This window comes from Oculina patagonica, chromosome 3 (genome assembly GCF_052425735.1).
Source record: "Oculina patagonica isolate OP01 chromosome 3, crgOcupat, whole genome shotgun sequence".
NCBI classification, from domain to species: domain Eukaryota; kingdom Metazoa; phylum Cnidaria; class Anthozoa; order Scleractinia; family Oculinidae; genus Oculina; species Oculina patagonica.
The window spans coordinates 24837001-24849117 of record NC_135760.1 but is presented as its reverse complement, the minus strand read 5'-3'; the positions used below and the strand labels follow the sequence as shown (position 1 = coordinate 24849117).

The 12117-nt window shown below is 41.2% G+C and overlaps 1 protein-coding gene across 1 annotated transcript; it reads left to right on the top strand.

The window, feature by feature from the left end:
- Nucleotides 1-8776: 8776 nt before the first annotated feature.
- LOC144645746 (tetratricopeptide repeat protein 28-like) lies at nucleotides 8777-11860 on the top strand. The gene is made up of 2 exons (XM_078505291.1): nucleotides 8777-10878; nucleotides 11123-11860. Coding segments are annotated over exons 1-2 (1749 nt in total). The 5' UTR covers nucleotides 8777-9131; the 3' UTR covers nucleotides 11125-11860.
- The last annotated feature ends 257 nt before the right edge of the window (nucleotides 11861-12117 follow it).

The window sequence follows — 12117 nt, the reverse complement described above, 5'->3', positions numbered from 1 at the left end:
TGCGTCAGTCAACACTTGAAGGCAACGTATAAGTCGCGCTAATATTTAACCTAAAGGATTTGTTTTCGCGACAATCGATTACGTTAGTCACGCTAAACACGAGTAAATAATCATTCGCGTTCTCAATTCAAGGGATTTCTTTTCGGTGTGGGTGAACAAAGCGTCAGCCAACACTTGAATGCAATGTATAAGTCTTTCACAGACTAAAGCGACGCTAATATGTAACCAAGAACGTAAGAACGCAAGTTTGGACTGGTACAAGCGTCTAACACACTAAAGGAGCGCTAATATTTAACCTAAAACGATTAAGAATGCAAATTTGTACTTTTACAAGTCTTTCACATTCGCGACAATCGATTGCGTTAGTCTCGCTAAACACGAGTAAATAATCATTTATTCGCGTTCTCAATTCTAGGGATTTCTTTTCGGTGTGGGCCGGGGGTGTGGGTATATATGAAGAACGTATTGAACCGCTGAACTGTTTGTTTGCTTTAGTAGGCCGGAATAAGCGTATACGCGACACGAGTACTACAGTATATTCAATGTGTTTTCGATTGGGTTTTCTTTGGCTCCTTAATTTGCGGTTGAGTTTTGTAAACAGCGCGTTGTTGACTTCTAGGTTTCAGTTTTAATTTAGAATGTGATGTGGAAGTGTAAAGTATTCAGATAAGCTAAGTTATTTTCAAGACTTCCACTCCTAAACAACATGAAAAGCGTCTTTCACCCTTTAGCAAAACACTACTCCATACCACAATTGACAGCCAACAGATAGACCATAGCAAAATAGTCGTAGTCTCATAGAGACCTTTGATCTGTATGTAATACGAGCACCATTTCAGTTAGAGCCAGTCGAACAGCGCGCGTTAAGCGAATGTGTGGCAGTATTTGCGTCCTGGCTATCTAGATCTACAGCGTTTTATAGAATAACTACGAAGAGGATAATCAGCCTGACCGATGTAATTCTTGGTGAGTATCGAGTGATCCATTTTCTCCGTCGATTATGCAGCCTTGAGCAGTTTAAGCGGCGTTTGATGTAAATATCGTGTTCATCTTTTCAGCTCGCCGGCACAATGGGATGTAAAAATATACGCAAGTTATTCAAGTCCATTCAAGGTCATTCAGGTGGTGTATTACGCGGTATATTTTTAAGCAGCTGCCTCAAATTGTAAGTACAGTTTAAATAGTATTTTGTGTAGCTCTCACCTGCATAAAAATAATAACATTCGACGAGGTTTTCGTTAGCTGGAGGATAGCGGTCATGAAAACGTATTTTCATTGTTCGCTAACTCCGAACGAAACAAAATCGGAAATTAAAAGAAACAATTCATTCGACCACGAAAAGATATTAGCAGACAGTTTTTTTTTATTTTGATCCTCTAGGCATTGACCTTATAAAAATGGATCAACGAATAAAAGTCCGCATTTTATTTTGCAACCGGTAACGATAACCCCCGGGGGTAAACGGACAGCACAGTTTAAATTTAGGCGCGCGCGAGCTGTAGATAACCGTTTTGAAACTGTCTCTTGGTGCACGTCTCTTTTGATATTGAATGGTCTTTTTGTCAGTTACTTTCTGGTAAAGTGATTAATCTTGTATTCAGTTCAAAAAGGGCCTGAGAGACGTTCAAACTATAAGGAGTCGAGAAAATGATCCCACGAAAAATTATCCCAATTTCTTTGAAGCAGGATCGAATATCTGGCTATTTATTTAATTATTTATTTTCGGTTACGTAAATCATTTTTTAGAACATTATTTTCATGTTGCTTCTGCCACAAACATTTTTCGAGAGGGATGAAAATATTTCGTAAACTGGATTGAAATGACATAATGTGGAAATAGAAATAAAAAAAACTGAATTGCTTTTGCACTCCCTGATTTGTGCGTCACGCATATTTCAGATTATGTGACTACTCACTAAACATATGATGACGGCCGTAAAGCCGTAAACAAGTATTTCTTTGATTCATTTGACTGAAACGTAACTTACGCCAGCCCTTTCAGTTGAAAAGGTAACAAGCAGAGCTAGGTTTCATTTTTTTTTTCGAGGTCATTTAATCCCATACAAGGCTTGTCATTCATGGTCATTGGCCGCAAGCCAGGAAATCATGATGTGTCATGAAACTGGACCAAACATCTGTTTCTTTTGTCACGCAGTCTCTGCATTCATGGTTTCAAACAAGGTCTCGTGTGGTTGTATTAATTCCAGTCAGTGAGCTGAGTTTACAGTTGGTTAGTGACATCTGTATATGTTGATGCGAGCCGAGTAAAATATTAACATCAAGATCAAGAGTATAATTTTGAACAATCGGTTTTGAAAGTCACGTTTATTGCTTGAACTGATAAGTATCATTTCGAACCCTGAAGGCGACGCCCAAGAATACGCAAGCGTTACGTCTTATGGATATAAAGAGATTCGACATTTCAGACATTTTCGTCCTTCGCCATTTAATCACGATTTCATGAGAGCAAGACCACGTTGGTAAGTTGCATTATAAAGTTACAAGTTATTGATTTTAAGTCGTACATTTTTGTCTGGTATAATCTGTCGAGCGCAATGTTATGGTTCAGCTTGTGCTAGAATTGCAATAATTTGCTCTACTGGGTATTCAGTTTTTTATATTTGCGAAATGGAAAACTGGCGGGTGAGAGACACGCCCCATACTGTTCGATATAACATAAAAAACTTATCTCGCAGCAGCGCATAATATTTTCATCAAAAATGGCAAGTGACATACCTCATATAATTCGATCCATAACATAAGAACTGCTATTCACGCAAAAGAAATTACCGTTTTGACCGAGAACCCACTGACCGAGGGACTAAACTGCTACTAGCCTAAGTAAGTTCGAAGGGTCAACTTTGGTGGGAATATTTTGCTACGAAATTGATGCCATTTTGCACTTTGCGATGAACGGCTCCTGGCATTATGAAGGGTCTTTTCTGCGAAACTTTACAATTAACTCTGCGAAACTTTTGCGGTGAACGGCCACTGACATAACGACGGGTCTTTGCTGCGAAACTTTGCAATTAACTTTGTGAAACTTTTGCGGTGAACGGCCACTGACATAACGACGGGTCTTTGCTGCGAAACTTTGCAATTAACTTTGTGAAACTTTTGCGGTGAACGGCCACTGACATAACGACGGGTCTTTGCTGCGAAACTTTGCAATTAACTTTGTGAAACTTTTGCGGTGAACGGCTACTGACATAACGACGGGTCTTTGCTGCGAAACTTTGCAATTAACTTTGTGAAACTTTTGCGGTGAACGGCCACTGACATAACGACGGGTCTTTGCTGCGAAACTTTGCAATTAACTTTGTGAAACTTTTGCGGTGAACGGCTACTGACATAACGACGGGTCTTTGCTGCGAAACTTTGCAATTAACTTTGTGAAACTTTTGCGGTGAACGGCCACTGACATAACGACGGGTCTTTGCTGCGAAACTTTGCAATTAACTTTGTGAAACTTTTGCGGTGAACGGCTACTGACATAACGAGGGGTCTTTGCTGCAAAACTTTGCAATTAACTTTGTGAAACTTTTGCGGTGAACGGCTACTGACATAACGACGGGTCTTTGCTGCGAAACTTTGCAATTAACTTTGTGAACTTTGCGGTGAACGACAGGTCTTTGCTGCGAAACTTTGCAATTAACTTTGTGAAACTTTTGCGGTGAACGGCTACTGACATACGACGGGTCTTTGCTGCGACGGGTCTTTGCTGCGAAACTTTGCAATTAACTTTGTGAAACTTTTGCGGTGAACGGCCACTGACATAACGACTGGTCTTTGCTGCGAAACTTTGCAATTAACTTTGTGAAACTTTTGCGGTGAACGGCTACTGACATAACGACTGGTCTTTGCTGCGAAACTTTGCAATTAACTTTGTGAAACTTTTGCGGTGAACGACAGGTCTTTGCTGCGAAACTTTGCAATTAACTTTGTGAAACTTTTGCGGTGAACGGCCACTGACATAACGACGGGTCTTTGCTGCGAAACTTTGCAATTAACTTTGTGAAACTTTTGCAGTGAACGGCCACTGACAAAACAACGGGACTTTACTGGAAAACTTTGCAATTAACTTTGTGTACTTTGCGGTGAACGTCTTCTGGCATAACGACGGTTCTTTTCTGCGAAACTTTGCAATTACGCTGTCCGTTGGCTAGCTAGAATCTATTTAACCTGGTTGTGCCTTTCTGGCATTTAAACGTTAAAATCCAAGTCTGGCTGGCTATTTTACTATTTTTTGATTTACTGGCTGGGTATTCAAAATTTTTTGTAATCCTGGCTGGGAAGTTTTATAAAATGAAGTCCATCTGGCTGGCAGTGAAGAGCGGATATTTTTTTCCCAGGAAAGTTAATTATTAACTGTAATTGACGTAGAAACACGTGATCAGTGATCGTGAAGTCACATGTTAAATTTCCTGTGAAAGTGTCGTTGGGTACTCCTGAACAGTCTCGTACAATTGGCCGACTCATAACAGTGGACGATCTAATTACGACATTCTTGCATCCAGTAGATACTTTATATTTCATTTTAATTTGATTTATTCTTGTAATATGGACGTGCTACCCCTTTACACTGAAACAACCCTGAAGGTCACGCTACACAAATGTTATAAAAACAAGCCTGCTTTTTGCCGCGTCAAAATGGCGGACATTGTTTGTCTCGAGTAACCTGTTTTCAAACGCGTAAAACATTCCTTATAATAACAGGCTTTAAAAATCAAAATTTGCCTGTGATGTTAGAGAAGGGTACTTAAACCTCATATTGACCACATAACATCACTTTCAAGTTTGGCTTCATAGATACTTCGACGATCATGATCCGAGGTAAATTATTTTTATATTTCCTTTTCGTCTTGAAATTTGCTATTTTGCAGGTTGAGTATCGTGCAAGGCCCAGACAGAAAGTCCAGCTTTTGCTATTTTGAGTCAACAACTGTAAGTTGTAAATAATTAGAATTGATTTTAAAACGCGTTATTTAAGGCCGCGCGCGGATTCACATAATAAGGTCTCAATGGGGTTAACCGTCAACAGTCAAACGGTCGATAAATAACCTTTAACCGTCAAAAATGGAAAATTTTTACCATCAACCGTCAATTAAGACATCCAGAAATTGCCGTCAAATGTCTCCGATCTCTTCTATCAAAGGCTACTAGCAGACTCAATTTATAGATTGACAAGTTTAGCTATCGCCAAATTCCCTTGTGTGCATTCTCGTACCCATAGCCCTTTCGTTTCTCTTGGCCGGCTGAGCCTTGGCACGAGAAAACGAAGGGCTCTGGGGACACAGGATTCCAGTCCAAGATTATAGGACGTCCGGTCTTCATGTATGCAGTCATGACGTTTCAAAAGAATGTATGAGAGAGTCGTTACGTTTTCGACTTCCGTTTAGGAATTATTTGTTCCAAACAGCCAATCAAAAAAATTCGAATTCAAAAATCCTATGTCCCCAGAGCCCTCCGTTTTCTCGTGCCAAGCCGGCTAAGAGAAACGAAAGGGCTATGGGGACGAAAATGCCTTGTGCGCCTTTCCGTTTAAAGTTATTTTTCAATATTTTTTGAGTCGTTTTTAGCTATAAAAGGCAGACGTGACTTCCGTCTGAAAGCTCTTTCGGTGTGTAAAAACGTTATACTATTCACTGATGGGACTTTAATAAGCGGTACGCGAATTGATTTCAAGCCATGATACACTTGATGGTTGATCTTATTTTCGTACACCTAGAAAAGGACGACCTACATGCCTAATGACGTCTTGTAGTAAGAGCAGTAACTGCTCCAAATGTCACGATGACCATTTATATTAGTATAAAGACGATAACTTAGTCCTGCTTACGCTCATTAGACGTGTAAATTACTGGACAAGTTTGTCCCAGGAGTTTTCTTTCTTTTTTTTTTTTTGCGCCGCTTCTCGGATTCGCAGTTCAAATTTGATTAAGAAATTGAAAAGAGAAAACCTTTGGAATAAGGGGCGCGTGAAAAGTGGAACTAAATCGTTTTTTGACAAATTGAGCCAATTCTGTTGATAAATGTATTGGTGAACGGTGCAAAACGAGAAATGTTTAAAAAGTAACCGTCACCCGTCAAATGCCCTGAAATCTAACCGTTGACCGTCATAGAGCAATGTTTATAACCGTCACCCGTCAAAGGTATCAACCCCCCCCCCCCCCTTCCCCCATTGAGACCCTCGTATAATAGCTTAGGGGTGGGTTGTTCGAAAGCCGATGAACCCTAACACAGGATTTAAAGTTGATCGAAGGTTCAATTTCTCTTGTATAAAAGTGTTTTTATTCCTTATGTTTTGTGGAGTTTGAGATTGGTTGACTTCAAAAATGAAGGGGAAAGGGGGGGGGGGGGTGAGTGTGATTCATTAGCCTTTTTTGCATGTGACCTGAAAGGCCCACCCATTTCTTAAGTCAGGCCGTGACGTCCTCTAACGTGGTAGCAAAACTGACCCACAAAGCTGTTTTAGAAGAAAGATATTTTTTGGGTATAGCAAGGTTTTGCACAGTGTAAGGAGGTTTTAGTTGTTAGCATGTAAAGCTCTACACTGAACTCTAAGGCTATACGGCTGTATGGTTGTATAATGCTATAATATTGTATGACTGTAGGCTCCAAGGTAATTAGCCTTAAACGCTAAAAGGCTGTAAGACTATATGTTTTCTAAACAGTGTGGTTGTTGGGTAAACTAACAAGTTATAAGGTGTTAAGCCAAAGGCCGAGAAGGTTGGGGGTTTATGGTTGTATACCTGACATTTTGTATTTATATTTTGATGCTAAATTCGTAATGCTTTATATAAAATATCCTAGCTTTAATTCGGATTTATCTCCTGGGTACTTCCTTCTTACCTAAACTATTATTTCGTGGTTTCCCTCAATATTTTTATTATTATCATCATCATCATCATCATCATCATTATTATTATTATTATTATTATTATTATTTAAAAATCTCTAGAGCGCTTTTTACATATTCCGATCAAAAGCGCTTCACAGGATTAGTAATTAAAGAGCAATAAAAAGTATATATATATAATATGAAGGTAAAGATCACCTACATCACAAATATGTCTTCGTATGAAGTCAGACAAAGTTGTAATGTTTAGTTTCTTGGTAATATATACTTACCGTTATTAACATAGAACATGGAAGAGAGGAATTCAAAGATTATAGAGTACCACAAGGAACATCTTACCATTCCCAAAGAAATGCGAGACAGGGCTGGAGAAGAACGCAATCTTGGCAATGCTTATCAAGGTCTCGGTGATTTCAAACAAGCCAGTAAGTACCACATGCAAGATCTTAGCATTTGCAAAGAAATAGGGGACAGGACTGGAGAAGAACGTGCCTATTGCAATCTTCACAATGCTCATCATGGTCTCGGTGATTTCAAACAAGCCATTGAGTACCACAGGCAAGATGTTAGCATTGCCAAAGAAGTGGGGAACAGGGCTGGAGAAGGACGTGCCTATGCCAATCTTGGAAATGGTAACCAAGTTTTCGCTAATTTCAAACAGGCCATTGAACACCACAAGCAACATCTTAGCGTTGCCAAAGAAGTGAGGGACAGGGCTGGCGAAGGAGCTGCCTACCGCAGTGTTGGCTGTTGTTATCATGGTCTTGGTGATTTCAAACAAGCAATTGAGTGCCACCAGCAACATCTAAGCATTGCCGAGGAAGAGGGGAACAGGGCTGGAGCAGGACATGCTTATGGCAATCTTGGCAATGTGTTTCACGGTCTCGGTGAATTCAAACAAGCCATTGAGTACCATCAGCAAGCTCTTAGCATTGACAGAGAGGTGGAAAACAGGGCTGAAGAAGGACGTACCTATGGCAATCTTGGCAATGCTTATCACGGTCTTGGGGAATTCAAACAAGCCATTGAGTACCACCAGGAAGATCTTAGCACTGCCAAAGAAGTGTGGGACAGGGCTGGAGAAGGAGGTGCCTATTGCAATCTTGGCAATGCTTATCAATGTCTCGGTAAATTCAAACAAGCCATTGAGTATCACAAGCAAGCTCTTAGCATTGCCATAGAAGTGGGGGACAGGGCTGGATGATGCGCTGCTTATAGCAATATTGGCTGTGCTTATCACGGTCTCGGTGAATTTAAACAAGCCATTGAGTACCACCAGCAAGCTCTTAGCATTGATAGAGAAGTGGAAAACAGGGTTGGAGAAGGACGAACCTATGGCAATCTTGGCAATGCTTATCACGGTCTCGGAGAATTCAAACAGGCCATTGAGTACCACCAGCAAGATCTTACCATTGCCAAAGAAGTGGGGGATAGGGCTGGAGAAGGACGCGCCTATGGCAAACTTAGCTGTGATTATAAAGCTCTCAATAATTACAAACAAGCAATTGAGTACCACAACCAAGATCTTAGCATTGCGAAAGAAGTGGGCGACAGGGCTGGAGAAGGACGTGCCTATGGCAATCTTGGCAATGCTTTTCAAGGTCTCGGTGATTTCAAACAAGCCATTGAGTACCACAACCAAGATCTTAGCATTGCGAAAGAAGTGGGCGACAGGGCTGGAGAAGGAGGTGCCTATGGCAATCTTGGCAATGCTTATGATAGCCTCGGTGATTTCAAACAAGCCATTGAGTACCACAACCAAAATCTTAGCATTGCGAAAGAAGTGGGCGACAGGGCTGGAGAAGGACGTGCCTATGGCAATCTTGGCAATGCTTTTCAAGGTCTCGGTGATTTCAAACAAGCCATTGAGTACCACAACCAAGATCTTAGCATTTCGAAAGAAGTGGGCGACCGGGCTGGAGAAGTACGTGCCTATGGCAGACTTGGCAATGCTATTTAAGGTCTCGGTGATTTCAAACAAGCCATTGAGTACCAAAACCTACGTCTTAGCATTGCGAAAGAAATGGGCAACAGGGCTGGAGAAGGACGTGCCTATGGCAATCTTGGCATTGCTTATAATGGCCGCGGTGATTTCAAACAAGCCATTGAGTACCACAACCAACATCTTAGCATTGCGAAAGAAGTGGGCAACAGGGCTGGAGAATGAGGTGCCTATGTCAATCTTAGCGATATTTATAGTGGCCTTGGTGATTTCAGACGGGCCACGAAGTACCACAAGCTTTATCATATTATTGTCAAAGAAGTGGGCTACATGGCCGGAGAACGATGTTCCTCTGTAATTCTCGGCGGGATTCGCAGTGGTCTCGGTGATTTCAAAGGAGCCATAGAGTACTACCTACAAGGTCTGAAGATTGCGGAAGAGCAAGGGTGCAATTGTGACAAAAGAATTGCGCTTTGTGGAATTTGTTCTTGTTACCGGCGTCTTGGAAATTTTGAACTAGCCCGAGAATACCACAGGCAGCATCTTGATGTTGCTAAAGAAGTGGGTGACAGGAGTGGGGAAGGATGTGCGTCTTATTCCCTTGGCCTTGAGTTTGAATTATTGGATTGTTTACATGAGGCTCTGGATTGTTATCGATCCAGTGTAAATGTGTATAATGACATGAGATGTCTTCTTCAGGAAGAGGATGTTTGGAAAGTAAACTTTCGTGATATGCATCAAGATGCGTACACGGCCTTGTGGAGAACTCTGGTAAGGCTTTCAAAGACTGACGAGGCTTTGTGTGCTGCTGAGCAAGGACGAGCACAGGCCTTGATGGATCTCATGGAATCACAGTATGGCCTTGAATTACGTACGTCTGGGTGTCTTGATCTCAGTGAAATGGCATCGACAATAGAAAGCGATAGATCGAAACAAATTGTTTTCGTAGCACTTGACGGTACAAAGATCAATTTATGGGTACTCTGCAAAGGAAATGATCTGCAGTTTAGACAAGTGAAGATACAAAATGAAGACGCTACCATCTTCTTAAATGGACTAAGAAAAAAAGCTTTCAAAGAAAGTGACATTGCGGTTCCCCGTAAATGTGGGGATCGTCCTTCGCATAAGTTAAGAAATGAATCGCCGTCCAATACAGTATCCGGTAAACTGATAGCGGAGCCTGTTGGCTGTGAGAACAATTCTTTGCGCCTCCTGTATGACAATACTGTTGGCCCCATTACAAGCGTTCTTCAATGTGATGAAATAATCATTGTTCCGGATGGTCCACTGCACTTGGTTCCTTTTGCTGCCTTTGTGGATAAACATTCAAGATACCTCAGTGAATCGGTCAGGATGCGCGTTATTCCCTCGCTGTCAAGTTTAAAGCTGATTGCGGATTGTCCTGAGAGCTACCACGCTAAGAGTGGGGCGCTGCTTGTGGGAGATCCATGTCTGGAGGAAATCACAAACATCTTTGGTAAACCCAAATTAGCGCAGTTGCCATACGCCAGAGAGGAAGTAAGAATGATAGGCGAGATTCTTAACTCCGCTTCTCTCACGGGAAAGGAAGCAACTAAAGATGAGGTGCTGAAACGAATCAGTTCGGTTGCTTTAGTGCACATTGCCGCACATGGAGAAGCAGGAAGTGGTGAAATTGTGTTGGCTCCAAACCCCACACGGAAAAACCAGTTTCCCATAAAGGATGATTATATTTTGAAAATATCAGACGTGCAGGCTATTCAGCTACGAGCAAGGCTTGTTGTGCTCAGTTGCTGCCACAGTGGTGAAGGGGAGGTCAAAGCTGAGGGAGTGGTCGGTATTGCCCGAGCTTTTCTGGGCGCTGGTGCTCGTTCTGTTCTGGTGTCCCTCTGGACAATCGATGGCGAGGCCACTATGGAGTTTATGAAGAGTTTCTACCACAACCTGAGTGCTGGAAATAGCGCTTGTGTTTCTCTCAGACAGACCATGAAATGTCTTCGAGAGTCAGACGATTTTAGTGCCGTCAAGTACTGGGCCCCGTTTGTGCTCATTGGTGATGACGTCACCCTGGAATTTGGCGAAGAGCAAAAGGAGCAGTGTAAGTAGATTATGGTTTAGAATCCATTAACATTACCTAGCCTGGTTAACCCCTGTGGTTACAGACGAGCAGTCCGGGAGCAATGAGAGGTGGCTGTATTCACAGGCTAGGTTTGTTTCAAATACATTTGACGTTGCCTCTCTAATGTATACAGTCGTAATACGTTTCAATTGTTTACGCTGTAAACGGTTGCGTCAGTTTGTGAACATCATGAGAGCTGATAGTCTATATTATTTTTTTGCAGAAGCTGAATCTGGATGCCATCTTATTTACGTATTCTTCTGGTTCAAACTGCTGTTTTGTTCATCATCGGGCTGTGGAATGAAGCAAACCCATATCCATTGATGTCACCTAGATGACATGAAGGACAGTGCACGCAGTAAACCCACCCCGGACAAGAACGTCACCTCAAGCTTTCATTTTTACAAAACAGCAAGGTCAAGAACTACCTCTATCTTTTCTCCAGTCTTCAGTCATAAAAATTTGAACTATTAACAGAACAGGACGAAAAGAGTGAGAATTGTGCTCTCCAGATTTGTAAGCTTGAATATAAATGTAAATCTCAACTGCTGAGATGAAGTCAGGAATTTGAGTGACTGTTCTTTGCATGTATTTTTTCTGCAGCATAAAATTAGCGAATCGTGTATTGTTTTTTAAACAAATATTTGACTGTTTTGTATCTTTCTTTTAACAAAAATATTAGATTTTAAAGCGCAGATGTGTTTGCTGATCTTAAAAAGTTTGTTTCGAACACTGCAGTAAGACACCGCTATCTCGAACAGTAAAAACATTTTCCTTGTTTTTGGTGAAAAACGCGCAAAATTAAAGTAAAAAAATATAAGTGATGAATATCGTAGGCAATAAAACAAGTTTTGTTTGAGCTTGTAATTTGTGATTGGAAATTAGAGCGGTTTTCACTTGAGTGTCGAAAATAATTCTCGTTTGCTTTGGTTTTGCATCACTGCTCTTGGTGATTGGCTCAAAAAACTTGCGCCACTTTCTCAGCCAATCAGAAGTAAAACTAGTGGTAACCACAGGTTAGAAAGTGCGGGCCTTGACTCATTTAGAAAAGGTACTGGTACGAGAGTGCGTAATTTTAGGTGGTAGTGTCGATAAATAAATGATAAAATGGACAAAAGACAATTATTCCGAGTAACGCATCAAGCAAGGAATGCATGTTTTTATACGGTGTACGATAAGTATCATGCGTTAAAATCTTGAAAAAAATACATAAAATCT